Source organism: Alexandromys fortis, unplaced genomic scaffold (genome assembly GCF_014885135.2).
Source record: "Alexandromys fortis isolate MF-2015 unplaced genomic scaffold, M_Fortis_MF-2015_v1.1 scaffold_240, whole genome shotgun sequence".
In the NCBI taxonomy this organism is placed as follows: domain Eukaryota; kingdom Metazoa; phylum Chordata; class Mammalia; order Rodentia; family Cricetidae; genus Alexandromys; species Alexandromys fortis.
Genome location: NW_026068133.1, coordinates 892,971 through 911,548, shown reverse-complemented (window position 1 = coordinate 911,548; position 18,578 = coordinate 892,971). Strand labels below are relative to the sequence as shown.

The following is an 18,578-nucleotide window of genomic DNA, read 5'->3' as shown; positions in this document are numbered from 1 at the left end:
GTGACAGCCCACTCCAAACCCCACCCTATCCCACACCTACAACCCCAGCCCTGGACAGTTTCACAGGAGTGTGGGGCGGTCTGGTGGTGGCACCGTGGACTTCCTATAGTCTGATGGGGAGAAAGGTGCCCCAGGCAGAAGGGAACGATCAGGAATCTACTTTGGGGTCCTCTAACTAGGGTCAGGGAGCATGGGCTGGCGACAGGGGGACCTCAGTGTTTTGCTCAGGGCCCACCCACCTTTGATGCTGGAGAAGCTCGGCGGGCGGCTCACTGGCGCCACCTGGAGGCTGCTACGAGCCAACGTCTCACCCAGGGCCAGGGAACCGAGAAAGGTCTCTGCAGGCTTTCCCAGGCACCGGGTGCAAATTCTGACCACCCCTGCCGCTGTGGTTCTGTGGCTTCTCTGCGTTCATCCCCCGGGGGCATTGAGGAGGCTTATTTCCGAAACACAAGCCCACTCTTTCCTTCTGTGTTCGCTATTCTGTGGCTCCCAGTGCCTTAGGGACGAGTTGCCAATGGGCCAGAGTTATCAGGCCTCTCTGAGCACCCCCAGGCTTCAGAGGAACCGCGAGCCATTGGTAAAACGTCGCCCTGAGAAACGACCTCCTTTCATAGGCTGTCCCCACTGCCTGGAACATCCTTTCTGCTTTTTCCCTCTCCTTCCTTCTGCTTGGCTCCTTGACTCCTAGGTCAAGGTTGCAATCCAAGTGGGACCGTGGTAGTCGCCGCGGTGTCTCCACGTCCCTCCGAACTCCGGGAAGTGTTTATTCAATGAACGAGTGAATATTTGTTGTGCCTAACTGTTTGCTGAGGCATACTGTTTACCCGGAGAGGGCAATGGGCATATTCCCAAGGCCTCGCGCTTCCCGTTGGTGCTGTTCTGTCTCTAGGGTACAGGCAGCTGTTCCCCTCCTCCAGGAAGTCCTCGCTGGTTCTTCTTAGCTCCTACAGTCTCCTGAACTCTTCTGTCTGCTGGGCCATGCCTGTCTGTCTGGGGATACGTCTTTCTTTCTCCCCAACAGAAGTGAGAAGACAGGGCCAGGTCCTGTCTCCTTCGCCTCTAAGCTTACAGCAAAGTCATTCTTCAGAGACCTGGGTGTGAATCCAGACCCCCTCTCCTGTAGAACCTCCTCTACAAACTTGTTCCTCATATCAAAGATATGTCTTTTGGGGTGTTGGGAGGACAGTAGGGCGATGAAGTCCCAGTGTCCCAAGCTGACCACATGCTGGGTGACTGCGGGTGACCTCCTTCCTCTTTTGGAGAGCCCTCTGGCTGGATGAATGGGTAACAGAAGGTACCAGCAGTTTCATCCTTCTGGGACATTCTGGGAGGCCGCGCGGGGCTTCCCGAGGTGGGAGGGTCGGGCTAGGCAGAGGGAAGAGGAGTCTGCTGGGTTAGGGGAAATCCAGCCTTTCCCATCATAGACAATGACGGGGGAACAAACAAGGCAGCCTGTGGGGCGGGAGGGGAAGTCGGGGAGAGGACGAGGCTTCTTTGCAGATGGGTGAAAAACCACAGCCCGCACTTATCACCCACTTCCCTCCAGAGCCCCTGTGTCTCAGGGTCCGGGCAGGGCTGGCCAGAACAACGTATTCTCTCACTGTATTCTCTGCACCCCCCCCCCCCCCCCCCCCCCCCCCCCCCCCCCCCCCCCGGCCACCTGTCTTCTTGCTTTGTCTAGCAGCTTCTGGGCCCCATCACTTGGCTGTCCCTGCCTCTTTTCTTCCCTTATGGTGAGGCCTGTTTTTCAGAGGTAGCCGAAGGGGTGCTGGTGGCATCCAGCTTCAGAGCCTGTGCGTCCTCTGCCGCAGTCCCCACCTTCCAGGCGATTAGCCAAATGTTCTGACTCCCACAGCTATTCCACCTCCTTGATGTTCCACTTGCTTTCTCCTCCTGGGCGCCTCCTAGCCTTTGCTCGTGCTGTTCCCTTCTGTCGGGAATGCCCTTCCTTCTCTCTCACCTCTGATCTTAGAGGCCCAGGTCTGAGATCACTGGCAGCCTGCAGGAGTGGGATGAGAGGAGGGATGGATTCTTCTCTGGAGCCTCGGAACAGCTTCATTTTAGCTTTAGGAGACTTATTTTAAGCCACCATGCTTGTGGCTGTATGTTACAGCAGAAATCCGTGCACACCTCATTTTATTTATGTGGGGTGTGTGTATGTGTGTGTTGCTTTGTATGCCAAAACACCCCTGTGGGAGGTCAGAGGAAAACTTTCAGGATTTGGTTGTCTCATTCTACCATGTAGGCTCCAGGGATTGAACTCCAGTCCTCTGGCTTTTGCTGCAATCACCTTTACCAGCTGCGCCAACTTGCCATTCCTATTTTTTAATTTATTCATTTTACTTCAGTGCTGGAGATTGAACCCAGGGTCTCATGAATACTAGACAGGGGCTCTACCACTGAGCCACACCCCAGCCCCTCACTGGGGGATTCTAAGCAGGGGCTCTACCACGGAGCCACTCCCCGACCCTCTAATGAACAGTTTGAATGTCTGCCTCTGTGAGGCTGCTTCTCATTTTCAGTCTAAACTCCATAGCCTTGTGTTTCCTTGTTTCCAGCCTTGAGGCCATCACTTTAATGATATGTCTACAGACTTTCCTGGTCTCTGCTTCCTATTTGGGCTGTTGAGAGAGACGCTGTTGCTCTCTTCAATACGCACCCCTAAAATTGACCTGGCTCCTGTACAGACCCCATGACCAGCAGAGCAGGGTCTGAGGTGCTCACCTACTCGTCCACTGGCTCTTTACCAAGCGTCCGTTGAGGACCAGCTATTTGCCTGTCATTGTCCTTGAAGCTGAGAGACCAGTGGGGACAATCCACTCCTCACTCCCTTGTGCCAAAGATCTAAGTCCTTAAAGAAACTGGACTGAGAGACAGAGCCCAAAAGGGCATCGTTGAGGTCAAGGGGGGTCATAAACCCCATAAAAGTGGGGTTCTGCCTTCATTGTGGCACATGCCTTTAATCCCAGCCCTCGGAAGGCAGAGGCAGGCGGATCTCTAAGTTCTAGGTCAACCCAGTCTACAGAGTGAGTTCCAGGACAGCCAGGGCTACACAGAGAAACCCTGTCTTGAAAACCAAAAATGAATTAATTAATAAATAAATAATAAAGCTCAATAAAGATGGGACCCTGGTTTGATAGGATTAGTACCTTTATTAGGGAGCTTGGACTCTCACCCATCTTCTTCTGCCTCTCTGTCCTTCTCAGGAAAGAGGCCCTGGGAGGCCAAAACAAGATGTCCCCCTACCAGCCCAGATAGGGGTCCTCACAGAGTGAGCTCCCTTACCAGCCCTTGGCCTTGGACTTCTGGCATCCTAGACCCCGTCATGCAATTCAGAGCCTTGAAATGCCCAAGCCAGCCATCTTTGGCAATGGGCATTCAAGTGGTCCTCTCAGCCACGCTGTTGATTCTCGCTTTCCGGAGACAGGGTCTTTGGTAGCCCAGACTGGCCTCAAACTGGCTTTGTTGTCTAGGACGGACTTTGAATTAATGGTTCTACTACTTCACCTCTGGAGTGCTGTGGTTACAGGTGTGCACCATGACAACCAGTCAAGGAGACTGGTTCTTTTGTTTCAGGGTGTCACTCTGTAGCCCAGGTTGGCCTGGAAGGTACGTACTTGGATCCTCCTGCTTCTGCCTCCCCTGGGGGATGACAGTTGTACACAACCCTGCGTGGTTTATGTGGGGCTGGCTTTGTGCAGAGGCAGGCGCTCTACAAGCTGAGCTGCACCTCAGCTCAGTTCTTGAACTTTGTGTGTGTGTGTGTGTACGCATGTGTGCTTATGACAGGGCATGTATGTGGAAGTCAGAGACAACTTTGTGAGTCAGTTCTCCTCCTACCATGTGGACCCTGGAGATGGAAGTCAGGACATCGGGTTTGACAGCAAATGCATTTACCCATGAGTCATCTGGCCACCCACCCCGCCTCCACCAGCCCAATTCTCGTATGTATGTATGTATGTATGTATGTATGTATGTATGTATGTATTCTACTCCTCTGGGTTTCTGGAACATAGAGAAGGCCGTGGGATGAGAGGAAATGGAATATGAAGAGTGGGGAGCCATTTATGCTTTGGGAAGAATTCTGTAGCTGGGTGTAGCTGGGTGCGGCTGGGTGCCCCTGCCCTGCCAGCATTCAGGAGACTGAGGAAGGAGGCACTTGGCTTCCAGGTCAGCCTGGGCTTTGTAGCAAAACCCTGCCTCTAAGCACAAAACAAACCATTAGAAACCCAAAGAAAGCCTGAGGCTGTCAATCCAAGAGAGAAGAAATCACAGGTCTAGGGGCTTTGATCTCCTGCCTCTAAAACACGCTATAGTAGTGGTGGGGGCACTGAGGGCTCCAACCAGTGACTGGCAGCGGCTGCTGTGACTCCCTCTGGGGGCACTGTGTGCCAGAATGAGATGCTTCCCTTGGTTTTAAAGGTGGACAGCGGCAGTCGTCTGACGCCTGGCACCCTCTGCCTCTGCATCCCATTTCCTCCCCACATTGTCATTCCAGTCCATAGAGGAAAAATGGGGTCAGGCTTCCTCCCTTTTCTTTGCTGGGTTCCACAGGCAACTGGGTTACTGTGTGTGTGGCCGCGAGGTCATTCCCTGTCCGACCCATCTCTGGCAGTTACTTCAGAAAAAGGCATCTGGGGATGGGGTTGAAGGAGGTAGAGGTGTCTTGGAGGTGATTTCCACCTCTCCTCCTGGGATGGTGGAATCCAAGGGCTCCAAGGGACCTCTAGGCTTAGTAGCTTTGGTGGTGGTGATGAACCAGTGAGCTCTCTGGTCAGAGGCCTCTGCCTGTGTCTGCTGTGTGATCATACTCCTTTCTGAGCTAAAATCTGGACAGTTAGCCCCTCTCCCCCCATCTCTATCTCTCTCTTGTCTTGGTTTAGACAGACCCTCACTGTGTAGTCCTGGCTGGCCTAGAACCCACCTAAGTATAGCAGGCTGGCCTGGAACTCACAGAGATCCTCCTGCCTCTACCTCCCAGGTTCTAGGAATAAAAGCGTGTGCCATGGAACCCAGCCAATCACAGGGTCTTCTGCACCTCAAGTTGGCTTGGATGGCGATGGATATAGAGCTGAGAGTGACCTTGAACTTCTGACCCTCCAGCCTCCACCTCCAGGGTATGTGTTACCTCACTGGGTTTCTGCAGTGCTGGGGATCGAACCCAGGGCTTCAGGCATGGTAGGCAAGCATTCCACTAACATAATACATCTCCAGCCCCTCTTTTTGTTTCTCTGATACAGGTTCTTGTGTTCAGTCCTGGCTGGCTTCAAACTTAGAGCAAACCCCCTGCCTCAGCATTTTGAGAGTTGGGATTATCTATCACACCCAGCTGTGATGCATTTTTTAATTATTTATTTGTTTATTTTTATTCTATGTGTACTGGTGTTTTGCCTGCATGTACATCTATGTGATAGTGTCAGATCTTTGAGTTACAGACAGTTGTAAGCTACCATGTGGGTGCTGGGAATTGAACTCTGGTCCTCTGGAAGAGCAACCCAGTACTCTTAACCACTGAGCCACCTCTCTAGCCCTGATGACTGTATTTTTTAAATACATTTTTAGGAGCTTTGGGAAGTGGAGCCCCTTTCAAATTGAAGCTTGGGTGGTGGAGTCAGAATCTTCATTGAGATCACAGGCCCCAGAAGTTGCTGGGAGTAATAGTGTAGTTCCAAGACTTAGACTAGCTTAGGGTTATTATTGTCTTGAAGGCAGAATAAGTGATTTTCATGACAAGTCTACTAAGCACTACACAAAATGAGGCAGACCTATGTATGTGGGAAGATGCATGGAAGAAACACATACTATTTTTCTCCCTCTACTGGGGATGGAACCTAGGATTCACCCTGGGTAGGAGCCACACCCCAGCCCCTCACTGGGGGATTCTAGGCAGGGGCTCTACCACTGAGCCACACCCCAGTCCCTCACTGGGGGATTCTAGGCAGGGGCTCTACCACTGAGCCACACCCCAGTCCCTCACTGGGGGATTCTAGGTCAGAGCTCTATCACTGGGCTACATCTCATGACCCTTCATTGGGGGATGTAAGTAGGGGCTCTAACACTGGAAGCTACACCCTCAGCCTTAGACAAATGTGTTTGTTTTCTATCTGCCTGAGGGTTGTGAACATTACTGGCAATACTCAAGTGTTTCTTTTTGTACATTTATATCATCCTCAGTCTTACGAGGGAAGAGCTATGATGATGTCTATTTTACGGATGAAGAAATACAAAGAGTCGATTTCCCCAGCAGAGAGGAGTTTCTGTGTTTGTCTGTCTGTCCGCTGCCTCGGGAGGAACTGGTAACACTGACCGCGCTCCCTTCCGGCGGCTGTGGGAACTACAAAAGTTGGAGCAAGGTTTACAGTACTACAGACCCTTGTTTTCCTCTCTTGTGACATACAGAGTTGACAGCAGCAATACATAAGAGATGTCATAGGAACTGGTGAGCTAAAAGGTCAAAAGTAACCTGGCCAGGTGGCATAAGAGACCCAGACTCTCAAAACTTGGGAGATTAAAGTGGCAGGGTCAAAAGTTCTATGTCATTTTGGTCTAGATGGTAAGAACCTGTCTCAAGGAAAACAAATAAAATGGTGGACTGTGTTGGGGGTGTGGCTCAGTGGCAGAGCCCCTGCCTGGAATCCCCCAGTGAGGGGTTAGGGGTGTGGCTCAGTGGTAGAGCCCCTGCCTAGAATCCCCAGTGAGGGGCTGGGGGTGTGGCCCAGTGGTAGAACCCCTGCCTAGAAACCCCAGTGAGGGGCTGGGGGTGTGGCCCAGTGGTAGAGCCCCTGCCTAGAATCCCCCAGTGAGGGGTTGGGGTGTGGCTCAGTAGTAGAGCTTGTGTCTAGTCTTCACAAGGTCTTAGATTCATTCCTCAGCAATGAAAAACAAAACTAGCCACATTATTCTCATTATAATTATTCTTTTGCAGGTTTGGAACCCAGAACTAAATGCCCTTCACCACAAAGCCTATCTCATGGTGGTTGTTGTTTTTGTTCGTGGACTGTAAATGGAGGACACTGTACCGGCTTGAGATGGTGCCTAGAGATGCCCAGAGGGAGGTATGACTCGGTCATGGGGACACCTGAGCCTTCCTGTACCAGGGATACAGAACCTAGCTTGACCTAGAAACTTTAGAGGCCTCCCTTTCCTTCTCCCTCTCTGCCTCCCCCTCCTGCTGGCCTAATTAAGCATTCACCCCTCACACAATGCCCAGTCCACACAGCCTCAGCTGGCATCCGTGGTTCCCCAAGCTTTGGGACCTGGTAATTGGCTGTGCCTCTTACCTTCTTGGGTGTAGGTAAAATAGGTCATCTTGTGCAGCGTGAGATGCAGAATTTTCAACCCAGCATAGCTGAGGCTGCCTGCTTCCCATCTGGGAACCATTCTCTTTGACCAGTGATGACATCATTTGGGGGCGTCAACACTCCCAAGGGTAAGACTACATTTCCCAGAGTCCCCTGCAACTAGGAAGCCTACAGCCAGTAAGGCCCTTTGAGTTGACTGAGAAACTGGAAGCCCTAAGCTAAAGAAGAAGCAGGAAGACAGAAGGTTCTGTTACTGAAGACTGTGTGGGGATTCCATCCAACAATGTACTTCCTAGAATTTTTTTTAAAAATGTGTGAGAGAAGTAATTCTATGTCCATACAATCTACTCCTAAAGTATCAACCCTCTTTTATCTCTCTGTCCCTTAAAAAATGTTTTTTTTTGAGATAAGTTCTCATGTAAACCAAGCTGGTCTTTAACCTCGTTGCATAAACTGCCCTGTGCTTTGAACCCCTGATCCTCCTGCCTCCAGCTCTGCTGGCATTATGAGCATGCACCACCATGATTGTTGAGTTCTTGATGTAATGGCTGAGATCTAGAAGGTGCTGGACAGCCCCTTGAGAAATACCGTTCTTTGAGGGGAAGTAGCCCTGCCTTAGGGCAAGGATGAGGGCAGGAGCTACCCAGCAAACAGGGTCCTCCCCTACTCCATCCACTCTTTCTGTTTGTACCCATAGAGGTCTGGTCTTTATCCCTCTGGGGAGCAGGGCACCCCTCCATGTGAGCTGCAGACCTGTGCGAAAGCCCCAGGTCCTACCCTGGATAAGAAGGGGGCGTGGGTCAAACATCCCTAGGTGCACATGCGCCCATGCTTTGAGGTGACAACCAAAAGCAGGGGGGCCTAGCTGCACTTGACCCAACTGGCGGCGGTGGAAGGAGAGGCTGACAACCACGTGCATTCATCCTGACGTTTATGGACTGGGTAGCTCTCCCACAGCTCGGCGCTAAATCTAGATGGAGGCAGGATGGCGGGACCGTGGTCTGCATGCCTTCTACAGGTGAGCGGTCCTGGGCTCAGGGGTGGATGCGGGTAGATGCTGTGAGAGCGCGTTTCTCTCCAGGTCTCAGTGGCCTGCGGTGTGGGTGCTGCTGCTGCTGCGGCTGCGTCGGCTACTCCAGGGCTGTGTAAGAGGACCGGGGGCGGGGACGAGGAGGTTGTCAGTCAGCAGGAGGATCCTCCCGCAGCCCCGCCCACCGCGCCTCCCGCGGACCCCTCCGCCCCGCTCAGCCTGTGCCAGGATCTGGGGTCTGGTGGTGCTGCAGGGTAGACTGGTCCTCCATCTGGAATGTGACAAAGGAGGCTGCAAAGGAATTCCCGGGCTCGGGAGTGCGCCTGCGCGAACCCAGACAGCCAGTGGCTGGGTCCTGACTGGTCCTGGCTCAGGATCTTGACATCTGGGTGTCTAGGTTTGGGACAGGCAAGACTACAGATTGTTATTCTCTGTCAGGGGCACCTGTCCAGCGCACCTGCCCTAGTAACATGGCCTTGAAGATCCCTGGGAATTCTTAGTCTGATGGAGGAGACATGGTCTTTAATTGTGAGAGCATGGTTCTTGACTGGCAGCTTCTAGTCTGATGGAAGAGACAAGGTCCCTGTCTCTGATGGAGGAGACATGCCCCTGACTCTGGAAGCTCCCAATCTGATGGAGAAGACATGGTTCCTGACTCTGGTGGAGGAAATATGGCCCTTGATTCTGGGAGCTCCCAGTCTGATGGAGGAGATGCTGTCCATGACTCTGGGAGCTCCTAGTCTGATTTCCTGACTCGAGTTTCCCAATCTGATGGAGGAGACAGTTCCTGACTCTGGGAGTTCCCAGTCTGATGGAGGAGATGCTGTCCCTGACTCTGGGAACTCCCTGTCTGATGGAGAAGACAGGTTTGAGTCTGATGGAAGAGACATGGTTCTCCACTGTGGGAGAGGTCATTCCCAACGAGAACCCTGTCTGACGGAGGAGACACACCTAGCAGCCTGCATCCTAATGCACATCATGCATTTCAGGTTGGGGGAGCTCTTGTGTCAGAAGGTGGAAACGGCTTTGCCCTTGTGGCACGTCTCATGGGGGAGGAAAATACCTGCATTCACCCCAACTCCCCAGTGTGATGAAAGAAGCTGCATCCCTGTGGTTTAGTTTCCACTCACCTGAGGAGGAAAGATGCCCACCCTCACACGACACCCCTATTTATAGCCTTCCATCTGACATATACCTTACATGGGCGAGGAGACCTCAGTCTGATGGAGGCCCCTCCACCCTTGGTGCTCGTCGTCATTTGAGAGGCAAGGCAAGTGCCATGTATGGGAGCACTCAGGTCAGATGGGAGAGGCACACGCCCGTGTCCCTCAGGCTTGTGAGGGAGGAGAAGGCCACCTGTGGGACTGTGCCCCCCCCCCACGCTGCTCACTCACGGGCCACCTGTAGCTCCACCTCCAGCGTATCAGTCTTGCCCTGCAGTGTGACGGTCTTGAGTGTGTAGCGCCCGGCGTCCGTGAGGTTCAGCTTTTGCACCAGCAGTGAGCAATTGGCAAAGCCCACCTCCCGGCCCGTGTGTGCAGGGCCGGCGATCCAGTTCCCCGACGGCAGCTGGCTGAGCAATCGGTTGGGCTCTGAAGCAGGTCCACGGTACCAAGCGTAGACTAGCAGGTCCTTGGGGTAGCCCTGGACGGTCAGGGTCACGTCCTGGCCCTCCGTTGGTTTAGTCGGTACAGGCACAATCATCATGGCCACGGCTGCGGCTGGAGAGAGAGCCACCACCACTGTCAGCCAGGTATGCTTTGGGTGTGGGGTGGAGTCCTCCCCCTCCCTTGGCCAACTCCTCCGGGGAAAGTGCTCCTCATGAGGTGCTGGGGAGACCAAGGATGGAGGTGACTTCATGACTCTCTTGGTGGTGCTTGCCAGGGACACATCTCCCCTCTCTAGATTTTAGCCATGGGTGACGGTGCAGGTTGTCCCTCCTAAAAAATCAGGACACCCTAGAGAATCTGGCCATGTCTCCTCCATCAGGGTGGAAGCTTCCAAACACTCCTATCAGGTTGAGAATCCCAGAAAACGTGACTGTGTCTCCCCCATAGGATGTCTGGAACTTCTCTTCCCATAGCATGTCTTTTCTGTGAAAGTAGCAGACCTGAGAATATGGGCTGACAATTCCTCCATCAGATCAGAAGCCTCTAGAAGGAAGAAGCCATGCATCCTGTATTGCATTAAAAACCCTCACGAGGTGTGGATTGTGTCTCCTCCATTAGATTGGGAAAGTCTAGATTGTTTTTCTAATCAAGTTTGGGACCCTAGAAGCTGGGGAAACTACCCCATTGGTTTGAGATTCTCTCCAAGGTGGGAGCCCCCGGCTCCTCCATCAGACTGAGAAATTGGGGATTATCAAAGTGGAACACTCTGATCAAGTTAGAGACCCCCCCCCAAGAGCTGGGAGCAATTATCTCAATTGTATCAGAAAATTTCTATGACAATTATAGTGGGACCTGTGTCTCCCCCATCAGACTATGAATTTTAAAGTAAAGTAGTATCTCCTAATGACCCGGAAATTCTTTCAGGCCGTGCCTCCTCTCTTTGACTGGCAGTTCCCCTCCCCGATTTCCCTGAGATCAGAGAAAGACCGTGCCTCCTCCATCAGATCAGCTTGTTTCCCAGGCAGGGTAACAGTCATGTCTCTCTGTCCTCTATCTCACTCCCAGCATCTGCCACACGATTTCTGGCAGCTTGGGAGGAGGCAAACTTGGGGGTGTTGTATTAGGTACACCCTACACATACCTGCAGACCCTGGACACCCCCCATGCTGTCCCCGAAGTCCTCTGGTCCACCTTGTCTCCAGCCAAGGGCCCTCACAGGTAAGACAGGAGGCTCACTTACCTTTGGGACTTCCATCTTTGTTCTGCGTGAAAGAGGGGTCCATCCCCACCCTTTTCATGAGACCCAGCCTGTTAGTGGAGGAAGAAGGGAGGGAGGAGGGGGAGGACGATTCCCACTGTCCCTAGGGGACAATGGCCGCTTGAGAAGAAACCCAGGTAGAATTATTGATCCTATTTTTTTTTTCTTTTGAGACAAGGTCTCATGTAGTCCAAGCTGACTCCGAACGGTCTGTGTCCAGCAAACTCCTGATCCTCCTGCCTTCACCTTTCAAACACTGTGATTTTAGATGAGAACTTGATGTTCAAAGCCACCGTCCTTGGGGCATGGGCAGTGTTCTCTGAGGTTTCTCAATGCCCAACACCCCCCCCCCCACTCCCCACACTTAAGTAGAACAGAGATGTGAAGACAGGGCCTCTGGCTGGATTTCTCCAGGAGCCGGAAGCTGCCTCTGGTTTTCCAGCTGTGGTGTGTGAGAGTGTGCGGTTCAGGCCTGCGTGTCCTGGGCTGGGCAGGGCTCTTAGATATTGATGGTTTTTCTACCAACAGGGATAATTACACAGAAGGACATGGACCCCAGTGTCCCACTCTGCCACCCCCGAAGGGAACACGGGGCTCACATGTCACTCACTCTAACCTCAAGGCAGAGGATATGAGTCACCATTTATTTTCTGATGTGACGGATTTTGCCTGACTCTTTTTGCACCTAGACAAGAGGGGGACAATCCAATATGCCTGCCACCTTGTCCCAGTCGCTCAGTGCATGTGCTGGGAATCTAATTCTCTTCTGGGAAAATGGTGGTCCAGTCATCAAAGGCCTGCTGGGCCTCTGTGGAGAGCATCTGGTCATCAGGCTGGGGCTGACTCACCAGACAGCTTGACCACCACAGAGGCAGAGCCGGACAGTAGAGTCTTGGAGTTCTTAGCAATGCATGTGTACGTGCCCTCGTGGGCCGCCGTCATGCTGCTGATGTTCAGGTGATCTAGGCCATTCTTCAAGGCCTTCCCATTGAAGGCCCACACATACTCTGGCTCAGGACAGGACCGGGACACACACCACAGGGTGAGGGATGTGTTGAAGTCCACTTTAATGGTGCAGCCCGTACGGGTGGTGGAGTCTTGGAGGATAGCCACTCGTTCAGGGCCAACTGTAGGGCAGGAGGGAGAGACACAGGAGGGGCGGGGTGGTGGGCTGGGAGGGGACAGAAGCGTGCACCCCTTCTTGTCTACTAGATTGGGTCCCTGGGGCTGGCAGGCCTGAGTACAGGGAGAAAGGGCTTGCGCCTCTCTTGGTGGCGTCTTGATCTCTAATCCACTGTATAATCTTGAGACTCACTTCCCCTCCCACAAGAACTCAGAACTCCTGTTTTTTTTCTCATCTGTAAAAAAGAATGCGCGGAGCTGGGCAGTGGTGGTGAACCCCTTTGATCTCAGAGGGAAGAGTCAGAGGCAAGTGGATCTCTGTGAGTTCAATCCCAGCCTGGTCTACAGAGCGAGTTCCATCATAGCCAGGGCCACACAGAGAAACCCTGTCTCAAAAAACAAAATGAATCAAATCTACATTCTATGTCAGACCCTAGAAATCTGTGTGTCTAAGATTCTAGAGCTGTGGCTCTCAGCCTTCCTAACATTGCGACCCTTTAATACATTTCCTCATGCTGTGGTGACCCCCCAACCATGAAATTATTTTTGTTGCTATTTCATAACTGCAATTTTGCTACTGTTATAAATTATAATGTAAATAAGTGTGTTTTCTAATGATCTTAGGTGGTCCCTGTGAAAGGTCGTTCAACCCTAATGAGGTCACGACTCACAAGTTGAGACCCGCTGGTCTAGACGCTTTGGTATCATGATTTGGTTCTAGGATGCCGCTTCAGCTGGCGGTGTTTCTAGGCTTTGCCGTCTAGACTCCGCAGCCTTATCTCTGCTGCTAGGGTGCTGGCATTTGTTATCCTCTGGTTAGGGCTCCAGGACTTCAGGTTTTATACACCAGCCTTTTTTTTTTCCTTTTTTTTAACAGAGCCTCATCAGCTGGGTCTTGAACTCACAGTGATTCTCCTGCCTCTGCCTCCTGGATTAAAGGACTGCTCCGCCAAGGCTGGGCACAGTAGTGATTCATTTTCTCAGGATTCCACTCCACCAAGCTGCAGCCCCAGGTACTACTATGTGCTTCTGTGATGAGCCTTTGTGTTGTCCCCTCTGAGCCCTAAGTCCTGGTGATGTTATCCTCCACCCCGTCAAATCCAAACATCCCTGTTGGACATCTTATTTAGGGATGTTTTTCTTTTCTGACAGGGCCTCCTGTAGCCCAGGCTGGCCTTGAACAATACACAGCTGACAAGGCTGAAGTTCAGGATCCTGCCCCCACTTCCCTGTGTTAGGATTGTAGATCTATACTAACATGAACACTTTAGAGTTCTTCAGATGGAACCCAGGGCTTTGGCACAAGCCAGACAATGTCTTGCCAGCTCAGCTATATCCTAGCTTCCCCAGCCACATATCCCCCCACTTTTTTCCAAGACAGGGTTTCTCTGTGTAACATTCCTGGCTGTCCTGGAACTCACGGTGTAGACCAGGCCTTGAACTCACAGAGATCCGCCTGCCTCTTCTCTAGTGCTGGGATTAAAGGCGTGCGCCACTACTGCCCAGCTCTTTTTTTATTTTTTATTTTTGAGACAAATCTTTCTAACCGAGCTGGCCTTAATGGTGAGCCTTCTTCCTCTACCTCTGGACACCCTGATAAGGAACACCTGTTCCGTCACTCATCTACATCGACCTGACATTGTTAGCTACAATCTGTGTACTTCACAGAGTAGCCAACAAGTCAAGTGTGTTTTAAAAGGGACCATGCTCCTTCCCAACTTGCTTTCTGTGTGACTGTGGACTCCTTCTTTTGGTCTCTGTTTCCATCTATGAGATGTGGGAACCCGGTGCTTCGGAAGACTCACAATATACGGTCAAGTTCAGGGGCTCGCTGCGGCTGACGCTGACAGGGTTCCACACCTCGCACTGGTAGGCGCCAGCTTCCTCCCTGCGGACGCCATGCCGGGTCAACATTCTGCCGTCGGGAGACAGGCCCAAGCGGACAGCAACAGGTAGAGCGTCGCCATTGAAGAACCAGCGGACCTCAGCGGGGCTGGGGCTGCTGCACACTAGACGAAGGGTGTCCCTACGCTCCACCAGCGCCGTGTCGTTGGCCATGACCGTGGGAGGGGCCAGGATCTCTATGAGGGGGAGCAAGAGACAGAGGGGGAGGGGAGGGGCACCTCCTGTCCCCGGGGCAAGAAGCACCGCCAAGCTGTGCTTCTGTACCCCCAGCCACAGTGACAAAGAAGACAGACATTATCCTGGAAGCCAGAATGGAGAAGGTGAGCATTTTGGTGTTATTTTAGGCACCCCAGACCCTGTTTTAAGAGGCTGGCAAGATGGTACAGTGGGTAAAAGCACTTGCCACCAAACCTGAGTTCGATCCCTGGGTTCCACATTGTAGAAGGAAGGAACTGACTCTTGAAAGTTGTCCTCTGACCTCCACGTGTTTATTTAAAATACATGAACGTTCAGGTGCATACACACACACACACGCACACACACACACACACATGCACACACGCACATGTGTAAACAAATTCAATAAATGCAATTATAAAGAATATTTTTTCTTCGCTTCTCTTTTCAAGGGAGGGGTGAAGGAAGAGGGTGGAAAGTCCTGGATTGTTGCAAGGGATTGCTCACCATAGACCTGCATGTGTCCGTAGCCCACCTCCGTCTGAAACTGCCTGTTAAGGGTCTGTAGGATATAGGTGCCCGTGTGCCCAGGCAGGGCACCATGGATAGTAAGACTGCCATCGGGGCGCACAGCTTCCCGCCCTGTGTGGGCTGGTCCGGGAGTCTCATCACCAGTGCTGACAATGTAGCTGGCCACCAGGAAGGTCAGGCTGAGCGTAGGCCCTGCATACCAATTGTAGGCAAGCAGTTCCCCGGAAAGCCCATGAACCACCAAGGTGATATTGTCTCCCTCTGCAGGTTGGGCGGGCTCAGGGGTGATGGAGATCTCAGCCCTAGTGTTCAGCATCCAGGCTGAGGAAAAACAGAAGGGACAGGTGGGATGGGATAGGATTGACTTGCCACCTTATTTGACAGGAGTTGACAAGTTCAGAGGTGACATCCCCAGTGTCTGCAAGATCAGACACAAGCAAGATGTGTGCATCCCACAACCACATTTCCTCCAGGAATAAAACCCAGGACCTCATCCATGCTCTTCACTGGGGAATTCAAGGCAGGTGCTCTACCACTGAGCCACACCTCAGCCCCTCACTGGGGGATTCTAGGCAGGAGCTCTACCACTGAGCCACACCCCAGCCCCTCACTGGGGGATTCTAGGCAAACACTCTGCTACTGACACACAGATCCAACCTCTGGCCCTCAACATCTTAGCCACCTAATTTTGAGCAGCGAGTGGAGAAGGCTTCTCTGGAAGTTCTGATCTCCTGTCTTGGTCTCCTCAGGGCTAGGGTTTGCAGGCATGTTCCAACAAGTCAGGCTCTAACACTTGAGCATTCATAGAGTCTGCACAGCGTGCATGGCCATGCCTCTTTCTGCAGACACCTCCATCTTCTCAAGGTTGATGATACAAAGGGAATTCTGCGTCCTGGGCCACCTGACCTGACACTGTGCATACACAGCCTGTGTCTCTGCAGAGCAACGTGGGGCGCAGGACGTTTCCCATGAGAGGCATTGGGCTGAGACTCAGTCAGGACCCTAGGCTCATATAGCCAAGTGAGTCTGTGACCTCGTACTAATGCCAGGAACTGCCCAATTCTGTCGCCCGATCCAGGGGCACTGGCTCTGTGTGCACGAGGGCCCCACATGGAGAGCAGGATGTGTGGAGTCTCTCCCTCCCTTTCTCTCTCCTTTCTTTAGTTTCTCCTCCATCCAGGACTCAGGGATTCCGTACTGGTCTCAACTGACACTTAGCTGAGGATGACCTTGAACTTCTGATCTCCCTGCCTTCACCTCCTGAGTGCTGGGACTCTGGGCACGTATCACCACACCCAGTTACACTGTGCCGGGAGCAAACCTAGTACCTCACAGTGTTAGGCAAGCACTCTACCCTCTGAGCCACACCCCAGCCTCCTCCACCCCATCCTGGGCAAACAGACAAGTCCCAACCAGTAGGGCCGGTCCCTGCTGCTTCCTTCTCCTCTGTGCGTGGCTCACAAGGTGTCCCTGGCACTTCTCATATGACACACACTTGCAGGCCTGGCTTGGTCTGCAGCCCCTTCCTGGTTGGAAGGAAGTGCGTGGTAGTGACAGGTTCTGGGGTTAGGGCAAAGCTCTGCCACTTTGTGTGGTGAGACCCTGGCCAGCAAGTCATCTCTTTAAGGCCTGGTTTTCCTCCCTAGGAAGTCGGGGCCACAGGTGAATATCCCTCTCAGAGTGGATGCTAGCAAGCAAAAAGGATTCCAAGTTGGTAAACAGCAGACGTTAATCAGTCCTGCTTCTAAGGACCTGAGAGTGATCCTGCCAGCTAGGCCTATTCACGGCTGAGTAACTGAGGCTGAGGGAAGAGCAACACAAACCAGGCACAGTGGTCACACTCTGGAAGCTGAGGCACGAGGGCTGTCTCAAGTCTGAGGCCAGCCTGGGCTATATAGTGAGACCCTGTCTCAACAACAGCAACAAAGACTTCACTAGTGCTGGGCTTGGTGACACATAACTTTATCCCAGCACTTAGGAGGCAGAGCAGGTGGATCTCTGTGAGTTCAAGGCCAGCCTGGTCAACATTGCCAGTTTAGCCCAGGTTAGCCAGGGAAACAGTGAGACCCTATCTCAAAAACAAAAGACAACATAAATTAGCTGGGCATGTAACTCAGTTTGTAGAGTGTTTGCTTAGCAAGCATGAAGCCCTGAGTTCAATCCCCAGTGTATAAACTTGGCATGATGGCACATACCTGTAATCCCAACGCTAGGGAGTTGAAGGTAGGAGGATCAGAAGTTCAAAGTCATCCTCAACTACAAAGTAAGTTTCAGGCCAACCTGGGCTGGACTTTACCTCAAAAACACCTAAACCAAGCCCAAACAAGAGTCTGGAAACCCTGCCACTAGTCCCCTTGCTTTGCTCTGGCTCCGGGACTCTCTAAGCCCCCTCCTCCCACGGCTGACATCTCTCAGGGGCCATCTCCAGTCTACCCTACAGGCCTCCCTCTCAAGACTAAAACAAAGCTGCTCCCACACAGTGCAAGCTGGGCTTCTGGCTCACAGGTTCCCTCCCCTGGGCAGGGGTTCCTCTGTCTTTAGGCCTTAATGGTCCAGGGAGTGGGCTGAGGACCTGGGGGGTGGGGTGGGAAACCCTCTTGCTCACCACTGAGGAAAAACCAGCTGCACCAGGCCAGTGCCATCTTTCACCCCAGACTGATGCCGGAGGTGGTTGGTGGTGATGGAGTCCCAGTCTCAGAGGCCCTTTCCTGGTTGAGGCTTGGCTCCGTCTGCCACTGGACCTGGGATCGTTCGGCAATTTGGAATCGGGGCGGATCGCCGGAATTTGGAGGGATCGAGTCACAGAAGATCTGGGGCCCTGTTTGGGCATTGGGCTGGGTGTGGCAAGCACCGGCCAAGGGCCATGACCCGGCCAGGTCTCCTGGGGCAGCTGCCTAATCCAGTTTGTGCCAAAGGCCCAGATTTGGTACCGAAAAGGAGAACCAGGTCACCGGGGAGGAGGAAAGAGAGGCACAAGAAGATTCTCGGGCTGTTCTTGACCACCATGCCTACGGCCTCACTGCTGCTCAGTGGGTCACCAAGGGGCACAGGAGAGAAAGTTCTGCCCCTCCAGCCTCAGTACTTCAGGGAGTGACCAGTGTCATCACAGTGGATGTCACCACTCTGTGGGGTGGCATCTCTAGGACTCCCATTTGCTTGGGAGGTAGAGGCAGGAGGAAAATCCCGAGTTCAAAGTCATCCTCAGTCATGCAGTGATTAAAAGACCAGCCTGGGAACCATAAGCCCCTCTCCCAAAAAAAATCAGGAGGGGAAAAATGCCTTTTTTTTTTTGAGACAGGGTTCCATGTAGCCCAAGCTATATTTGAATTTATTAGGTAACAAAGGATGGCTTTGAATACCTGGTTTTCCCACAGCCACCTCCTGAGTGCTGGCATTATAGGTGTTCACCACCAAACCTGGTATATGGGGTGCTGGCAGTGGACCCCAGGGCCATGTGAATACTCCGGGAGTCCTCTACCACCTGAGCCAAGCACCGCCCTTCCCTGTTAGTCTTTTCTTTCCTCTTACTTTGTGTCTCCGTCCTTCCCTCTTCGTTTTTGTTAAGTGAAGTGAGTGGCATGTGCCACCACATTGGTGTGGACACCAGAGGATGACTTGGTGGTCTTGAGCCACCTTGCTGG

The 18,578-nt window shown here is 52.6% G+C and overlaps 1 protein-coding gene across 1 annotated transcript in view; it reads right to left on the bottom strand.

The window, feature by feature from the left end:
* Ceacam16 (CEA cell adhesion molecule 16, tectorial membrane component) overlaps positions 1 to 18,578 on the bottom strand; it is a 30,035-nt gene that overhangs the window by 5,400 nt on the left and 6,057 nt on the right. Inside the window, exons 4-8 of the mRNA XM_050126362.1 lie at positions 17,594 to 17,771; positions 14,914 to 15,258; positions 14,130 to 14,405; positions 12,051 to 12,329; positions 7,284 to 10,055 (exon numbers count right to left, since the gene is read on the bottom strand). Coding sequence (XP_049982319.1) covers positions 9,721 to 10,055; positions 12,051 to 12,329; positions 14,130 to 14,405; positions 14,914 to 15,258; positions 17,594 to 17,771 — 1,413 coding nt within the window. The 3' untranslated portion in view covers positions 7,284 to 9,720. The remainder of the gene's footprint in view (positions 1 to 7,283; positions 10,056 to 12,050; positions 12,330 to 14,129; positions 14,406 to 14,913; positions 15,259 to 17,593; positions 17,772 to 18,578) is intronic.